Raw genomic sequence first — 19,042 nt, 5'->3', positions numbered from 1 at the left:
AAGCAAACATTAACATTTTTAATTAAAAATGTTAAAAAAGAAGCTTTTTTTTTTTTCTATCAAGTTCTGTGCTGACGCCAAACACATTCATAATTTAATAAGACCTAGCTCATGCCAGTGTGCATAACAAAGCTCCTGTTTGTATCTTTGCAGCCAATTTTGTTTATCAGCATTGGCAGGAAAGTGGAAAATCAGCTGTTTCCAATGATGAGCTCTTATTCAATACTCTGTGTGTCCTCCACAGAAAAACACAGAGACATTCAAGAAAGTACCTGAGTTTGGGTCAGCTTAATGCTCTGGATGTGAGGGAATATTAGCACACTATCCTTTCTTTGGACAGATTTTAATGATCCCTGGTCTTCTCCCACACCAAATACCTGAAAAACAAGCAGTTAACATTTATACTAAGAAACATCGTCAGCAAGTACACAAACAAGTGTCATCAACACATACGAGTGTTTGGGATGATTTATTCCAGTCTGAATGCACATGGAAGAACTCAAAAACAATAAAGGCAAACTGGTTGAATATAGCTCCACTATATGTTTAAACTATGAAGAAAATTATGCAAAACTATCAAGTGCAAACATTACTGTATTAAAGACAGTGGCCTGTTATTGGCTCATGTTTACTTCGTTGTTGTGGCACTGTACCGATTGCAAACTTTAATTTCACATAGAAGTTTCTATGGTATCTTTTTTAAAATCACAGGTGTGATGGCTTGATCCTGATTATATCCTGAAATAAAGTCAAACTCTTATAATGCTGCTGTGATAATAACAGCAGCCTGTGAACACCCTTACTCCCAAAGCCACTCCTTAATAATAATCAAACCAGGAAACTGAGTTTTGTTGGTAATAAATAAATGCCAGAGGAGTTGCCAAGATGGCTGTTGAGTGTCGAGACTTGCCTATGACAACCGTCATTACACAGACTTAAGACTTTTGGATTTCTGTGGGCAGTCTCTGCATGCTTTGGTTTCAGTGTAGAGCCCAATTATGTCTGACATCCAACTTACAACTTAACTGATCCTGCTTCAAATACAGCAAGCATTGCAAGTGACACAATTTTCAGTTAAGCCGAGCCTTGAAAGGCAAACATCTCTGACAAAGCTAACCAAAGGCTACAGTATTTAAGCAAGCTGAGGTTAGATAAACCCTAAAGTGGTCTCACAACCAGACTTTATTTTTCTTCTCCCTGTAGCAATCTACTTTAACTCGAGCTTGCAGAGCTGCAGTAAAATGCAAAAACATTTTCAGTGAAATAATTAAAGCCTCAAATACACACAAAAAAAAATAATTTATGAAACAGCGTGCTTTCTACCTCGAGGTAACAGCGGAGCCCTGAATAAATAAACGCTTTCTCCTACCAGCATTATTTCTCTTTATTTCTTTAGTCTCAGCCATGCTTTGCAAACAATTTTTGAATTAAACATAATTTGCATGCTCAACTTTCTAATGGCACAAAGATCAGCGTTTTGACTTGCGTGTGAGCGTGTGCACGTGGGACGAAGCAAGCATGAAACCAGCAGTCTGGTCAGCTTCTATTTTGGATAACACTTTCTTAGAGAATAACAAAAGCTGACATGACCGAGACTGTTTGTAAGCTCATACAAGGACACATACTTCGATAAAACAATAGCATGCAAACAGTAAGCAAATGCTTATCCCCTTATCTGGAGACACGAAGTGAGGGTAAAAAAAACACGTCTGCAACTCACCTGGTATGACAGCAGCCCATGGGCCGATGTGTTTATAAATAATGTGTTTTCTATATTGCCCTCCTCAGACGGGAGGAAAATTAGTTTAAAAGATGCCTTCCCCCTAGGAGGGATCACCTGGGTACAGAGAAAACACAAAGCAATAAGTTATTTGAACAAGATACACATTTTACTTCAATTGCAATTATTTCTAAGCATCACTAGTTGTTAAGAATCTTCTATGGACTTACTCTTCTGTGAAAGGAAGGTATGTAAAAATGCCTGCTGGATGTAAACATTGACAGCAGTGTGACAGGAACTTCCTGACTGGGGTTGTGTATATATATGGTTTCAGCTCTTGGCAGCCCCAGCGGCCTGTAAAGACACACATGAGAACGTTAGGATTCCCCAGTGAGTTACAGGAGTGCCATGGCTAGCTGAATAAATGGAGGTACACATCATTATAGTTCACTACATACACATCTATAAGAATATTCACACATGCCTGCATACCTTAGATCCCCCTGCTGCTCCCTGAGAAAGTGGGGTGTGCATGAACGTTTATTTAAAAATGCATAGTTTTGAAAGCGTACCCTGGGAGATTCTTTACATGCTGTTTAATTATGTAAACCACATTTCTCTATCCCAAATAATAACAGGTTTAAAGCTATAATATGAAGCTGAGCAAGACCAGTGGAGCTGAGCAAAGACGGTCACACTCAAGCCTTTGCACTTATATGAAAGTTAATCCTTTGTCCACTGTTAAGTCTATGTTTACAAATTCTTCCATAATAATTTAGATAAGCCTCATAGTTCTGATCCTCTGCAGTAGATCAGTAGCATTTTGCATTCTGTCAATACAGGGAAGCTGTAAGAGGAAACTCAAACGATTTGCATGGAAAAGATGAGTAACATGTATGAGCTCTTTTATTGTATCCAAACAAGCTGCCACTGTGAGAATTAAAACCACATACATACACAAATAAGCAAATAAGAAAGGCTATGAAAAGCTGGCTGTTATATCAAACAAACTCTCCCAGTCTGGCCACTTTCAATCTATTACAGTCACATGACGCTTCCTAGGGTTTTGTGTTAGGTGAATGCCTCCTACCCTGCCCTTCGCACAAGCACTTTAGGGGCCTTCAGAGTTACACACATCTGTATAACACCTTCTGTCATGAAGGATGTTAATGTTATTTTACCTGTGTATAACTGAAGTGGGACAACTTAAAAGCTGACAGTCTCACAGGTAAAGAGAGCTAGGTCCCAATACTAGGCAGATCAATACTCACATGACTTTTTTTTTCTCATTTAAAAAAAGAAAAAAGGGGGGTGGGGCTTTTGAGAACATGTTTCACATAATGTTCAGCCTGTTGGGCCAGCAAGCATTTGTTTAACACACATTACAATGTGATAATATGATAAGGACAAAAAGTTTCACAGTGCATCTCTTTCCTTCATTAACTTCACTTGACAGCGGTTTTATTCTTTGATATGTGGTAGCAGAAATCATTGAGCAAACAGCACTTGACCCCACTCTGCTCCAAGTACTACTGTTTTTGTTTTTCCTCCACAGTCTTTCCATTTGATCAGAGCAGTGCAGCTGTGCATGTACAGATCAAGTTAACAGCAGCTTAAACAGTTTGTAATATAACCCATTTGCACTGACAACATATAGTGACGTACAGTCATTCTCAGCAGAGAACAAAGTCACGCTCCCGTTTTGTGAACTGTAATCTGAGCCTTTCTATTAAATGTTTGGTAGCCGGACCAGCTGCATGTGCGGGTAAGTGCATTTGAACCCATCCCTTTAAAGCGGTTTGCAAAGTGCAGTCTCAGTGTAGTAGGATTTACTGACATTTTGCCACTCGTTTCATCTTGTGTGTTTCTTCTGCTCAACATCGCAGGTAGAACAAAGTATACAACGACTTCTTCCTTCTCTGCGGGGGAAGCTCAGGAACACAGGAGTCTTATTTTTACTGGTTTAAAATTAGAAGTGCAAGTTATGCACTGACATAAAGTGAATTACTACACAAGACTTATTTTAAATTGAGTAAAAGTAAAGAGTAAGATATGAGTCTGTTACTCAGCTCATACTTGTCTACACATCTGAATGGCAAATTGAATAAGTGGGGTATTTAAGTCGCTTTAGCCTCTGTACAGCTGCTGCTGCCACCTCTGCAAGCTCGTTTGAACTCCACCTCCAACCCAGCTCCTCCTTTCCATGCTGGGTTTGAAATAATCCACGTCATGTCTGCTGCTCTCTTCTGTATATGCATGAGTATGAATGCTCCTGTCTCACAACAAATGAATGCAGAGAGAAAAGCTATTTTACTCGCCTGTAGTTGTCTTGAGTGAAATGCACACAAACAGAGGCACCTCAGCTCTGAACAATTATGAAAAGGTTTCATTTAGAGATCTATATAAAGAACTACACAATATGGCATTACAGTATATAATTTGAGACAATTTTAAAAACGGGCTGGGGGGAAAAAAAAAGACACTTTGCAGCAGAAAATCATGAAACTCTTCATATTACCAGACTCTTCATTTGAGACAAGCCTCAACTGAAGCATCTTTTGCTTCCTGTTTGTCAGTCAGAGCGACTTTACTTTCATTTTAGGCAAATGAACTGCATGTACAGCAGAATTTAAATCAAGCGAGACTGTGGTCAAATTCAATCGTTTCTACTTTTTCTTCCAACAATCAGCCTGATCAAACATGTATGGATTACATGTAATGCCAAATTTTCACCAAGAGGCACAAAAATACTCTTGATATTGGCAAACATGATCTTCTTAACCGCATCAAAATGCCATGCTCTAATAATATTGTTTGGAATGCCAAACTAGGCGCTCCAGCATGCTTAAGATAAAACACAGTGCTTGGTGCGGTTTGCATCACTTGCAGTTCCCCTGCTCAAATGTACTTTGTTGTTCTTATGAACAAGTTCATTTTTGTTCTCTTTGGCCACATATATCAACCGATTTGAGTCGGTGTTACTGTTAGAACCACAACGTTATCCCACAACTCATGTATAAAAAGGAAACCACAAAATGGTGAGTGGATGGGGAGTCTTATAGTACTATTTTAAAATTAATTGTAACTCCCAGAAGCAATTTCATTCTAGTGTCCAAATATGTATCTAATACTGGGATATCTTTTGCCTTCTGCATTCCAAATCTATGACATAAAATATGAACTAATAAAAGCTGCTTGTGACTGTTTACCTTTAAGCAGAAGCAATGGGGACTGCCGTGCAACCACAGTATTGTGCCTAATAGACCGTGTGTTTTGGGAGTATCAAGGCAAACAAGTTCTTCAACCCTCTGCAGTGTGTCTGGATGCTGGAAAACCAAACTGACTGCTATACTTGGCTATTCTAACAATGAAGGGCCCTCAGTTTATGAAATGCTCCCTTCTATAGTATTCATCACAGTGACAGATGACACCACTGGCTTGCTTTAGCTCTACATTAAAATAACTCAGTTGGGTTTTCCACATCATTCATTTGAGATGGCAAAATCAAATCACATTTTTTCCCCCTTGTCTTATGCTGCTGACTATATAGTTAAAGCTGTCATCCTCTTCAGTACAATATTAACAACAGCAATGCTTGGATAGAAATATTAAAGCAGAAAGTGAGAGCAGCACTTACTGGGTCCCAAACTCTAACACTGGAGGCTGAAAATGCAAAGCCTTCCCATTCTCCTGCATATACGGGGAGGAGCTGTTGATCAAAAGAAAAACAAGCAAAAACAAACTGTTACCATTTGTGCATTTTGACTGAACACAGAAAAGTTGCAAAGCTCATAAACAATTGTTTAGGATCTTCAAAAACTGTAGATCAAAGAAAAAAAGACTATTTTAAATGAATAACTGTGAGTGTTTGTCAGATTTAGTGACAAGTGAAAGATATGATGAGTAAGCAATCAATACTTCTAAAAATACGTCTGCAGATGCAGAAGTCATTGTTGCTTCTGTAAAGTGCAAATACAGATATACTTTTTGTAAACAAAGACATTTATTGCACTCGTCCTCATGGACATTATTCATTTTATTTTTATTTATACCCCATAATATAAATATCTTTGACTATTTTCTTATTGACAGTACGGAGCTTGAGTACCACCAAATTATTACATCTGAGTTTTGGAAAACAAGCATTTTTTTTTGTTGTCATTTGGTCACAAACTGTTTTTTCCAAAACCTGGGCTCATGCTGAACTCTGAACGTTATCATATCTGAAGACAAAGTTCATCCCTGACAGCAGAACAACAAAGTATTTATACACATAAAAACCGCGACTCTAAAGCTCTGCTACAAGGACCAAAGTTAAACACCAAAAAAGTAAGGAAGGGAGAGTGACACTGCTATTTTACAGCCATCTTATCAGTAAAGCCAACGCCCTCAAAATAATGGCAACAGTGCCCGTGAGCAATGAATTTTATGTCCACAAGATACATCGCACATCCCGCTGTATGCTGAAAAACAAAACAGCATAGTTCAGATCATATACATCTTTAATTTACCTCAGTTTACTATACTTCTGTAGCTCTATCCTGAGCTAGGCAACATGTTTTCATTCTGTTGTGCATTGTTTGCTCTCCAGACTAAATGACTGAGTCATTTCGTCAAAAGAAAAAAAAGCATCCAGCTTATATTAGTAAATATATGGAAGCTAAATCTTTTATAGCCCCAAATAATGACTGTAACACCAACAAAATACACTGCCAAGTGTACGTACAGTAAACAATGCAGGAGAGTAATACTGAAAATGGTCAATTCATACAGCAACTACTGTCCTTCAGCGATACTTCCTTATACGCACACACACCAACTGGGCAAGCTAGATTTTGTTAGAGATACACAAAAGGGGTGGCATCTTCTGCTGGCCACTGTAGCTAGAGAGAATATCTCACAAACTGCTAGTTATGTTAGTACCAGTTCCTCATATCAGTCACCGATGGCCATCTACCACAACTACTTATAGTATTATGGGGTCTGCTATCACAGCACGAAAGCATGGGTGCAGGAGAGGAAGTGACTGAGCTGCTGGTGTGGCCACATTCTAAGTCTCACGACACAGCTAGAGGTGGAAGACGCTCACTTCTATATAAGGGCAACATATGTGCTAATACACAACAGACCAAATGAAAACCACTTTGTAAGCAGCGCAGAGCTGTGTTGTGTATCTGATGTCAGAAAATGGGCCGTCACTAAAAACACCACAAGGATAACAAAGAATTTTTAAGGCACGCGTTTATTTTCTCTTTAAAAGTAACAAGTACTTTGACTGAGTCTGGATCTGCTCTTTTTCTGATGTCAAGCCTCTTCTCACAGATCTGACTCAGTGTTAGCGTAATTTTTGTTTGTCCTTGACTGCTCTTTTTAAAGGTGAACAGATTAATAACTCTTAAAGCTATTTTTTTTAAAGAAAAAAATGATGATGAAGTAACAGGTCTACTGGGACACCAAGATATCCACAAGGCATTTCTCTCTCCCGGAAATCATGGGATTTGGGATTTTGGGGGTTACTAAAAGGGGTTACTAATTTTGGGGTTACTAATTTTGGACTTGGGGAATACGTTTTAATATAAGCAAAGTTCAGAACAAATAGCGCACAGTCAAAGCAAGAGGACCCTGTGCAAAAATGATCACACACTGAAGATGGCCACGGTTTACAGGAAGGTCTGTACCTTTGGTTTTGGTGTTTGGTGAACAGTGTTTACTGCTGAGTGGAAAAATTACAAACTTAACATGCTATGTTGTTGAAAAAAGCCATGATTGATTTTACACTCAGGTCCACTACACTTTTATACACAGGTAGCTGAAGAGAAACAGGTGAAATAACAAATCTGCTCTTAAGGAACTGTTTATCTTGTCTACTCTACCCTCTGGCCAATCAGTAGGTGCAAAGAGAAGGATATGTAAACAACAACAGTTTATTTCAGACTAAACAACGCCCAGTATTCATAACGGGTGTTGGAGTTTGCAAAAGGTCACAAATATAAATATAAAAAGGCACCAACTCTGTCGAACACCATTTTCATTGGCCGATACAAACGTTGTGATCATACAAGTCATTTGACAGTAAAATGGAAAATCAGGAAATCTGATGCTGTACTTGTTAAAACAGAAGATACAAAAACATCCCAAGTGTGAAAAAATGCTCCCCCCAACTTGACTAAACCGGCAATGATACAGCTATCAACCAGTGTGAATAAATAGATGGACATACAATTTCATAATTACCAGCAATGTTCTGCATGAATGTATTAAACGAGTAAACGGGAGGGAAAATAAAATTATTGGTTCTGCTGGTCCAGTCCTCTTAAAAACCACATTCAGACCCCATAAAATTAGCTCTTTATGATTATCAACATATCAGCAGAGCACAGTAATTGTGATAACTGCAGAATTCAGATGCTACACCTTCTCTTGAAGGTGGTGTAGCAATACAGTGACACTTCTGAAAATGTTTCACAGAGAAACACGTGCAAATGGATGTCAAGTAAATACTGAGTTAAAGAAAGAATGAAGGCACAAATATAATAAAAAAAACAAAACACAGATGAACTGGCTGTGGCTTGTTCAGAGGAACAGTGCCTATTGCATTACATAATAAGGGCTTCCCTCTCAAGTTCAGTATAGCTCTAATTGTTTATTGATTTCTAGCCCGTTAAACAGTATCATCTCAGTCTTAGAATGGAAAAACTGTGTGTGGGTGATTGTATGAGGGGTCAAATGTGAAAGGGAAATGAGGTTGTGTGCTTGTACAGAGGAGTCCCGTGCTATGGCTAGCATTGTTGTTTCAAGCTCAACAGTTTCACCACATTCATATAATTAAAAGCACACTTCTCTACTGACTCGGAATAAAAGACCACCTGCAGAACAATGTTAACTTCTGCAAAAATTCTGAACAAATGTTAAAACACAAAGTGAAACACACTCCTCTCTCTGTAGTGGTGAGTAGTGTCAGGCTTCGTTCAGATCTTCAAAGGTTAGCTGGGGGCTTTTACCTTGTCATGTGCATTAGGAACTTGGAATTTGCTGTAAATTCAAAAGCAGCTGCCCATGAAGAAAAACCCAGCCTCTTAACAAGCACACCACAGAGCTGTAGTCTCAGGGTTCTGTCCACTGCCACAGTACAAAAATAACAAGTTATGTTTGGTGCTATTTGAGCTCTTGGATATAACTCAAATAAAGTCAGTGTTAGGCTAGCAGTGACCTGAGCCACGCTCCAGGGAAAGGGTTAGGACTAGACAAGGGTTTAGATCAACTTTATTCACAGACGTGTGAACTGACAATGACGTTAAATCCACATGCCACAGTATTAACAGTATACCTCGATAAAGCATTATCATAAATGATCCTGGTGGAGAATAAAGTAAAAAGGCCTAAAAAGAGAAGGATGTAGGACTAAGATATTTTGACGCACAAGAGCACAGACAGAGATATCATTAACCTCTGCATATGCTGCCTGCTTTGCTCTTTAGGCTGGGAGAGGGTGACGGCAGGCCTGGCAAGTGCCTGATAACCCAGGCACGAGAGGCCTCACGGCTCAGGAGGTCTTGAGGTCAACCAGAACTGCAAAGCCTCTTTTGCTTCTCACCTCTCAAGATTTAAAAATAGTCATATTCCCACACTGTTCACCAACTGCTGTCTACATGCAAATCACATTAACCTCAAGATGCTTGTCAATTTAAAACAGCTACAGATTTAGTCTTTCACGTTTATGAAAGCTGGCATTGGCTAAAAGCTATTTATTTTAACAAAAGGTTTTAGTGATAATGTTTTTTAATAATCAACACTGACTGCATGATATAAAAATACATTTATTTTGATATTACTAAATTAATTAAGTTGCCTGCTAAACTCCATATGTGGTCTATTCAGACACTTTCTATTGCAAATATTAAATGAATTTACTAAACTACTGCATGCTGATGCTGACGAGTGCACTGAAATGTCTCTGTGGTAAGGTAGCATCAAAATCAACCCAATATTAAAATGGTACAAAGAATTGAGAATTTCTTCAACCTGACAACCAATTACAAACGATTTGATCAAGTACCTTGCATATTCCACAAACATTTCTCCTGGTTTTCCTTTTTGGATCTTTCAAATAAATATGATGATTCCCATTTAGAAGCAATCTGTCATTCCGAAACAGAAAGACTATGTTTATATGACCAAAGTAGCACTAGTATCTTTTAAATTTGTGTTCTATTGATATCCAATCATATGCAGCATGCATGTATCTTTTCTTTCTTTGCAAACCCTTCCTTCTCTCCATTTTTTCCTCCTTACTCCCAAACTCATATCAGGGACCTTGCTTTAGGTTCCAAGAAAACGAAAAATGCTTCTAGTTGTGCCAGTAAAATAATCACTTTGAGTAAAGACAGGAAGAAAACACCTTTCTGGGAACATTGGACTGCCATGTATCTGACTCTCTTTGCATGAGTGCAAACCAAAGAATGTGCAGGACAGAGGCCAGATATGCTGTCATAAACGCATTAGCTCCACAAAGCAGCCTTAGAAGGTTTCTTTTTTTTGAGAGAAAAACAGAAAGTACTTTCTCATTTGATTCATTCAAACTAAACTGCTACAATGAGCTCACCATCCACAGTGAGTTTGACTAGACCGTCTGCTCCCAGCAAACAAAACCCATTCAGAGACCGTGACAGAGAAAACATGTACGCCTTTTTCAAAACACGCAGATAATTCAAGAAATCAGGGATCATGAGACTGGGTTAGGAACACACTGATAAGCAGAACAAATAATGGAACAGTTATCAAAAAAATCTTATCTTTTAAGGCAGGAAACACTGCCTTAAAGATAATTAGTACAGTCTCAGAGATTGTATTGAACCAGCATAGGCACTAGAGATTTTACTGACATTTATTCTGCTCAACAATTATTTTTGGAAAGATAACCAAGAAGGCTAAGGCAAGAAAATATTTACAAGTGCAATTGAACATGCCTCAAGATTGCTCCGTTTCTGAGCAGCCATCAACACCACTAGCCTGATAGTGAGCAACACTATGAGCTGTTGAGATTCTGAAGAAAACGTCTATTTTTCCAACCAGTTTTAAGCAGGAACAGAAACAGATGGGAAAGACAGAGCTCCCCTCCTTTTTCTTTCAAGGAGTTCTAAAATTAGGCAGGAATTTGGTTCTGTGCCCCTGTAACGCACGCCCCCAAACTCTCTCCATCACACCCCCTCACTCACCAAAATAAACAACACAGCCTGCATGCAGGCAAAGACTTTAAGCTAGTTACACTGAAACCACACTGCATCATTTGTCTGTGTGAAGAGAAAAAACACGTCACCCAGCAGCTACAGTTTAACGCTGCATATTACACAAATCCCTTGACGCAACATCTTTAAATATAGAGCGTACAGTAGAATTTAAATTTGCACCCTGCTAAAGAAACCCTTATGTATGACAAGATCTCTATGTAGGTTTGTTATTTGTTGGTCATCATGCGTCTTGTTGGCAAGTCTCTACCTAGGTATTTAGTTTTAGCTGATAAGCTTACCTGCCCTCGAGTGGAAGACCCTCTTTTCTTCGCTCCTTCTCCACCTGAAATTTGATGGAAAAAAACAAAAACAAAACATGAACCAATTTGCATCAAATTTGATTTTACTGTGAACCTGGAACAGTCAGTGGAAACTTAAAATGGCATTAGAGCTTGTGCATCCTGGCTCTAACCTCATGTCTGCCAGTGTTGGTGGACTGTCATGCAGTTCTTAGAACAGGGCAATAAGAATCTGCTTTATGGATGACTACATCTTCTCTCTACTAAAAAGGGCGTTTTATGTCTGAACTCATCTTTACAATGGACCCCCCTCAATCTACACACAATACTTCATCCACAGTGACAATGCAAAAATGATGTCCTTGCACAGAAATATCCCATTTAAGTAGGTATTCACACTTGAGCTTATGTGTATCCTAAGATCGCCCTGAAGATGTGCTTCAACTTGTTAAGACCTCATGTGCCCCTAATTCAATTCACTGAATAATCTGGGAAGGACACTGTTTGCCTATAAGGTCTCAAAGCTGATAAAGTAAGTCATAGTGAAAACTAAGCCATGACCCAGCCTTGAAATATTTACGCAGACCTGTGAAACAGGACTGTTTCCAAAGACTAATTTGAGGAATGATACAATGTCAGCACCATTATAAGTTTCCAGATCATGTTAGCCTCCATCATTCTCACAGGGAAGATATTTGTAAGCAGAGTCTTCATAGACTTGAGCACACAACCAAACTGATTAATTGGAATTGAGAATGATGAACTTCAGTTTGACAATGAAGATCATCTAGACTTCCTTTGTAATGCTGGGAGGACCTTATAGAAAGACAAACAATGGTGCAGCACTCACCAATCAGATGGTAAAAGAAACTATACATAACTAAGTCACAAAACAACCCACAGGGGGGCTCGTCTCAAGACACCTGAATAAATCAGATCATGAAAAGCAAAATCCTCAGGTAGCCATGGCTAAATAGTCTGAATAGTAAACCTTTTCCACCTAATGTTAGGTAGTTAATTTGTGGGTTTGACCATCAATTGAACTGTTTAATTGGCACTGAACACTACACCGTCTGAGAAAGTATGATTATACATAAGTAACATAAGTAACAGTCTTTTCTAATTCTGTTTTGTTCAGTTTACCGCAGGGCTCGCAAAATCGCTAGTCAACAGGGTGATATTCACAGGTGGGCAGACGTGAGCAGGTGAGGTACTGGAGCCTCGAAGAGGTTTGCCCACAGGAAGCGAAGATAAGAGTTACTGAGATAATCCTTGACTAATCAAAGAAAAATTGGCAGATAAGTCGACGACTAAACTGATCTTTAGTTGCAGCCCTAATATACACATAAAAATGATTTTGGTGTATTCCAATTTCTGTGAACTTATACTGTCAGCATTAACAATAATCTTTTAAAGGTTTTCTCTTTTTCTTTTTTTTTTAACTTAAACTGATCCATGTTCATGATAAAACACTGACTGTTTATATAACTTTCAAAATCTGCACACATTTTCAGGATCATCAAATCAAATCAATTCAAATCACTTGTATTGTCACATCACATGTGCAGGTACATTGGTAGAGCACATGTGAGTGAAATTCTTGTGTGCGAGCTTCACAAGCAACAGAGTTGTGCAAAATACAATAACATAAACAGGCAAAATATACGAATGGCTAAATCTGAAACTAATAAATATATGTACAATATATAATAGTATATGCAAAAAAAATTTTTTCTGGATGTGTATACTAAATGTTTTTCTACGTGTGTGTGTGTGTGTATACACATATTTTAAAATTAAATAGAGTCAACAATAAATAAAATATATAAAAATATACAGAGTTGAGACATGTGCAAAAAAGTGGCATTAATGTACAGTGTGGAGTGCATAATGTTGAAGTTCCAGTAGTGGAGGTGAGGTGTCTATGACGTGTTCAGCAGTCTGATGGCCTGGTAGAAGAAGCTGTCTCTCAGTCTGCTGGTACGGGACCGATGCTGCAGAACCTCCTTCCTGATGGAAGCAGTCTGAACAGTTTATGGCTGGGGTGACTGGAGTCCTTGATGATCCTCCCCGCTTTCCTCAGGCACCGCTTCCTGTAGATGTCTTGGAGGGAGGGAAGCTCACCTCCAATTATCAGTTCAGAGCACCGCACTACTCTCTGGAGAGCTTTGCGGTTGTAGGCAGTGCTGTTGCCATACCAGGTGGTGATGCATCCAGTGAGGATGCTCTCAATGGCACAGTGATAGAAGGTCCTGAGGATGCGGGGGCTCATGCCGAATCTTTTCAGTCTCCTGAGAAAGAAGAGGCGCTGTTGCTCCTTCTTCACTGTTTTGTTTGTGTGTACTGACCACGTAAGATCCTCAGCCAGGTGTACACCAAGGAACCGGAAGCTGCTCACTCTCTCCACAGCAGCGCCGTTGATGGTGATGGGGGTGTGTACTTCTCTGCACCTCCGGAAGTCCACTATCAACTCCTTTGTCTTTGCGACGTTGAGGGTGAGATGGTTGTCTTGACACCAGTGGGTCAGGGCGCATCTATGCCCACCCAGTTAAATTAATAAAGTACCGCAGACTACATCAGTTCAAATGATTCCCGTTTGCAGCTAATAAATATCACACACAAATAACGGGAACCAAACGTGGACAACACAAAAACGCAGGAATATCTCTGAACAACTGAGTTCAGCTCAGATTTGCCGGTCACATCCTTCTGCTACCAGACCCGAGACCTGCCCATGTTGCGGTTCTGTGGAACCCGAAGAATGGAAAGAGACGGCAAGGAAGACCCAAAATAACATGGAGGAGGACTTTCCTTGAAGATTTACGCTCAGCCGAACTGTCATGGGATGAAGCAAAAACTGCTGCGATGGACCGAGTTCAATGGCACTCTCTTGTCGCCCAATGCGCCGATCGGTGCGGGAGGGTCTAAGTAAGTTGGTGGCATTTAACAAAACGTCACTTTTTTTAAAAAGTAGGAAATGCATTAGCAGATTTAGAATTGAACTGTAGAAGACCTGACCATTACAGCTGATTGTAAAATAACATGGGACAACTTGAATGGCGTTCTAAAAGAAAATTTTGAAGGACCCTTTAACAGATTTAAAAATGTCTTATCTGCACAAAAACTGGTTCCTATTTGTATCATATTGGCAACCAAAAACCCATAAGCGAAATTTAAATGCTTTACAAGCAATGGATATAGAACACTATTAATCACCATGAAAAACAACTATGCTCTTTAATTCTTCTTTTTCTGATGTACACATAGGTTTCCTGCAGAATAAAAAGCATGCTACCAGTCATTCCTTCCAGTATTACATTTGTGTGAAGTAGGAATCTAGTTACCCAAAACATTTCCCATGTACTAAGCACTGTTTTATGGTAACAGTAGTGATGGGAATATTTAACTGAAAGCTGTTACTTCTGTAACAGATCTAACCCCGATTTCTGTAATAAAGATGTGTAATATGCTCTGCATGCTCAGGGTAACAAAGGCCCGTGTCACCATAACATGAGGAAATCCTTACAAGTGCAACACTTCCTTGGTCCTATTTTGAAAGTTCACTTGCTGATAAGGGAGTGCCCTAGGTCTTCCTACCTCATATTTTACTGTCCTACTGGCTCAGTAGCTAGGCTTCTTTTCTGGCAGGTTCAATAATTTAGATGGCGATGGGAGTCCTTGTCTTTACATTCTAAAGTAAGCTGGAGGGCCACTCTAACCAGAACCTGCAGCAGATGGAGAAATGGTTCATGTGCTGCTAAGTAGAGCTCACCAAGGACGCAAAGCACAACAAGGACTACTCTCAGCAGCTGCAGTCTGAGACAGTGGATTGGAGTTAACGTGCTGGATGAGAGGCTAACCGAACGACAGCTGATTCATTTCTTAGATATTTTCCCCCCCTCTTCTGCTATTTGCAGAAGTTGAACATACATACTGAATTATTTAATAACTGTGAAACTGCATGAGTCTTCTTTCAAGACAGATATGTACATAAACATATTGCCATTGCAAAAACAGCCCTGGGCAAGACATTGAAGCTAAAATTAGTCACAATGGAAGTTAGATCCACAGCTATTATTGTGCAAGTGTGCAAGTTTCTGGTGTTCTTCCAAATAGGCAATTTTTAAAGCAATTGATGTTTCATGCATAGTGCTCAAGCACAGTATAAATTTGTGTAAATAAAATAAAATAAAATTCAGCTATAAGAGAAAAATGCAGAAATTTCCATTAAATGATGTAAGGCAGACATATTGCCTTCGCTGCACACGGACCAGTGAAGCCACAAAAAGCCCTGGGGTGTGTGTGAGTGGGTGAACAAGAAACACTGTAAATTGCTTTGTAGAACTGCTAAGGGTAAAAACGCTTCATAACAGCCGACCATTTAACCACATAAACCTTTCCCCAGCATAGCAGAAACTACAGGCCTCAGCCTGAAAAGCTCCAGCTGATGTAAATTTCTTTCAAGAACTCAAACACCTTTAATAGTTCAACTAAATGAAACAAAAATAATTTCACTAGAGTGTGCACAACAATAAAATAAAAGCTTATGCTGCTCACTGCAGCAGCTGAGCTGATAAAGCACGAAAAGGAATATTCACAAGCACAGCAGCAGTGTTTGTAAACGATGAGTGCAGAAATGACAAAACCCAAACAGGAAGATGAAGCAGATAAAACTGCAATTTAAAATTACCAGGGAACTTCAACCAATATCATTAGACCTGAAGCCAATATAAACACGTGACCCATAAAGCATGTTAATGGTTACAAAAAGCACAAGCAAAGGAAACATGCAGCATTTACTGCAAGTATTACAGGAATGTATTTACAGCCCAGATTTGATTCTGACGATATATCTGCACATATGACACTGCATCTCCAGCATCACTACTTCAGTGAGCCCACAGCACTGGGGTAGAAGATAGACATCCATGTTATGCTCTGTTTCACATAGCTCATGTAACTGAGACAATCGCTCCATCCAATACTACATATGACACTCAACAATGTCAACAAGCCAGTCACCTGCTAACTGATCTGCAAGGTAGGGGTAAGTGTGGAAAAACAAAACACAAAAGAAACATCAAATTCCTCCCCTCGGCATATGAATTATTTATCAGCGTATACAACTCACACTAAGAACTATCTGCAATGCTGAATCAACTGCTGTGTTATCTCTGGTCTTTGGCAATTACCGTAGGGTGCACACCACAAAGCAAGCTTGTAAAAAGTATACTATACAGTGGCAAAAATAAACTCTCTGCAAATGTTTCTGTGCAAAGGAGGCCGGCTTTTAATCTTTTAATTGAACACAAAAGAATAATATTGAACTCTTTAAAAAAAAGAAAAGGTATGCAAATAGTTTAGTTTGCATCTAGTTTTTCACCTAAAGCAGCCAAACTCTCAACACTGTCTCCTTGCAGAGTTTTTCAGGAAAAATGCCACACACCCCTTTCAGGTAACCTGACAAGCCAGCTGGTGACTTCATGATAGGTTTATCAGTAAACACCGAACTTGTGCTGTTTACCCTTGCTCTTGCCTCACAATTACATAATAATCACAAACACCTCATTGAAAATGACTGGAAGTACTTAAAAAAAAAAAAACAACAACAAAAAAGAACTGCATAACCTAGACTAAAATGTGTGAACCACAAAGCCGGAAGCAACTGCGAAGAAGTCTTCAGGCTGTCAGCGTGTGTTACTAACTGAACTCCACAATGGATAGCACGTACAAAAGAAAATAAGGAGGAGCCACATGACAGGTGACCTCCCGCTCTGCCTTCACTTTGGAGTTGTTTAATGAACTGTGACTACTAGCAAGATAACTTTTCTTGATAACTGTGTTGACAAAATCGTGGCTGGGTATTGACGAGTTTTTCCCTCTCAAACACACCCAAATCAGTCTGCAAACTGAGTCCAAAAACATCGGTGATGCTTTAACCCACACGTGTTCACTCATGCTGTCTGATGAGCTTCTTCTTCTTTTTTTTTTTTTTGGAAGTGTGCACATAAAGAGGCAAATACAAACACAGCCATTAGAAGGCACCTACCTGAAGCGGGACTAATGGCTCTGCATCCTCTGGTTGCCAGACCTCGACCACGCTGGGTGATATCTGACTCAGAGCTTTGTAGGGAACAAGAAATCAAATTAACAGTTAGGTGCTGCCCTGAGAAACTGGGCAACATGGAAAACAACACACTCTGGTGGAAATGCATCCAAAGCACCCGAAAAGATAATAATTATAACATAAGTAATTAAACCTGCCAAGCCACAGTAGCATCATCTCTTATTACGAATGAATCAAGGGAAACGGAGTGGGCGAGAATGACAGGCAAGTGAGGAAATGAAGCCTCACAAAGGCTGTTTGCTAGCTGCTTGTTTAGCTGGGGGTTAGCTCGGTGGCTAACGAACTTGGGGAAACATCTCCCCTGCTGCTGCAGTAAACACGACTGTATGGTCATGTAAAGGGCAGCTTACAACACCGCGTAGATTTATTACAGTAACAGCCGCTAAGTGGACGTTCAAAGTCTCGACAACCCGCTACTTCCATGTCTGAGCAACTCAGTTTCGTTAAATCAAACAGCAGAGGGGAATTGGAAGCTAGCAAGAACTCACATTAGCGGGGTGATAAAGCACTAGCTACAAACCTCTCCCGAGTAAAAACAAAAGAAAAATAAAAACACCACTTTAACTTTTATTTTCATTATTTTTCATACACTTAGACTGGCTGTGGACATTTCAACTCGTTTCTCGTCTTCCACAATAACAGCCTAGCAAAATTAAAGCACATTTCTTCTTTTTTTTCTCTGCAACGGTCGCGTGAACGTACCAGCCCCCCAAAGCGGAAAATAAAGACGAGAATAACAAACCTTGGAGCTGAGCACCTCCGTGCTGGACGCAGGGTAAAAGTAACTGTAGTATTCCTAGTAGTATATTGATCCACGTTTTCCTGTGACAGTGGCTGCCTTGGTGGAAGTCTTGTAGCCCCGCCATGCTGCCCGCTCTGCTAGCAGCCTGCCTTGTGTTTCGCTGCGTTGGTCTTTCTTTCTCTCAGCAAGCAGAAGCAGCAGCAGTTCCCTCCCTCTCTCCCTCCCCGCCTGCTCAAGCAGGCTACAGGCACTGCAGCGAGGCACGAGGTAGAAAGCCAACAAATACCATTAAAAAATAATAACAAGTCTTTATGCAACCCTACATAAAACTGTAAAGTAGCCGAATACTCGAGGTGAAACAACTGATCAAACGCTGTATTGAATCAAATGCTGATATTTCTGACTAGCTTTAGTTAAGAGCTGCTATTTGATATTAGAAATTAAAACATAGTTAAACTTATCTGCACTTCAACCCTGCTAGAACACATCCCCAGACAGGTACAGCTCCCCCTCCCCACTGAATGGCTTTGTACAGAAACAAAATCACAAAAATTACAATTAAAAAATAACTTGAGTATTATTTTAAAATGCACTGCTATTAATGGCAATACACCAGGAGATCTCAAGCTGAGTGGCTTATAAAGCATTTAAATGCTATTGTAGATCAGCCGTGATCTGTCAATTTAATATACATGTACTAACAGTAGGTGTAAACATTGAGATTCTGGAAATACTATCTGTAAATGAGATCTGCTTGGGCTTTATGAGATAGAACATAAAAGTCTGACTTACACATGGAGTCCGGGTTCATGTTATAGCATATACAACTAAACTAATAAAAATATTAGTGTCCGGTATAGAGAGCCTTTCACTCTGATTCCTTTTAATCCATATTCTGCTAATGACATTTTTACTACAGATGTATTC

The 19,042-nt window shown here is 39.5% G+C and overlaps 1 protein-coding gene across 3 annotated transcripts in view; it reads right to left on the bottom strand.

Moving 5' to 3' along the window:
* Positions 1-18,342, bottom strand: part of tmem131l (transmembrane 131 like) — a 31,747-nt gene extending 13,405 nt beyond the window's left edge. The window contains exons 1-7 of one of the 3 annotated variants that reach the window (XM_082536189.1): positions 18,116-18,342; positions 17,296-17,369; positions 11,247-11,290; positions 5,358-5,429; positions 1,951-2,074; positions 1,721-1,837; positions 273-377 (exon numbers count right to left, since the gene is read on the bottom strand). In XM_082536189.1, coding sequence (XP_082392315.1) covers positions 273-377; positions 1,721-1,837; positions 1,951-2,074; positions 5,358-5,429; positions 11,247-11,290; positions 17,296-17,369; positions 18,116-18,239 — 660 coding nt within the window. In that variant the 5' untranslated portion in view covers positions 18,240-18,342. Of the gene's footprint in view, positions 1-272; positions 378-1,720; positions 1,838-1,950; positions 2,075-5,357; positions 5,430-11,246; positions 11,291-17,295; positions 17,370-17,510; positions 17,714-17,962; positions 18,056-18,115 lie in introns of those variants that run through there. The other 2 variants (XM_082536191.1, XM_082536190.1) reach the window with 2 other exon arrangements.
* Between the last annotated feature and the right edge of the window lie 700 nt (positions 18,343-19,042).

The sequence above is a fragment of the Aulonocara stuartgranti genome (genome assembly GCF_965226115.1).
Source record: "Aulonocara stuartgranti genome assembly, chromosome: 6".
NCBI lineage: Eukaryota > Metazoa > Chordata > Actinopteri > Cichliformes > Cichlidae > Aulonocara > Aulonocara stuartgranti.
Note: the sequence above shows the minus strand (reverse complement) of the source record. Positions and strands in the feature narration are given on the sequence as shown.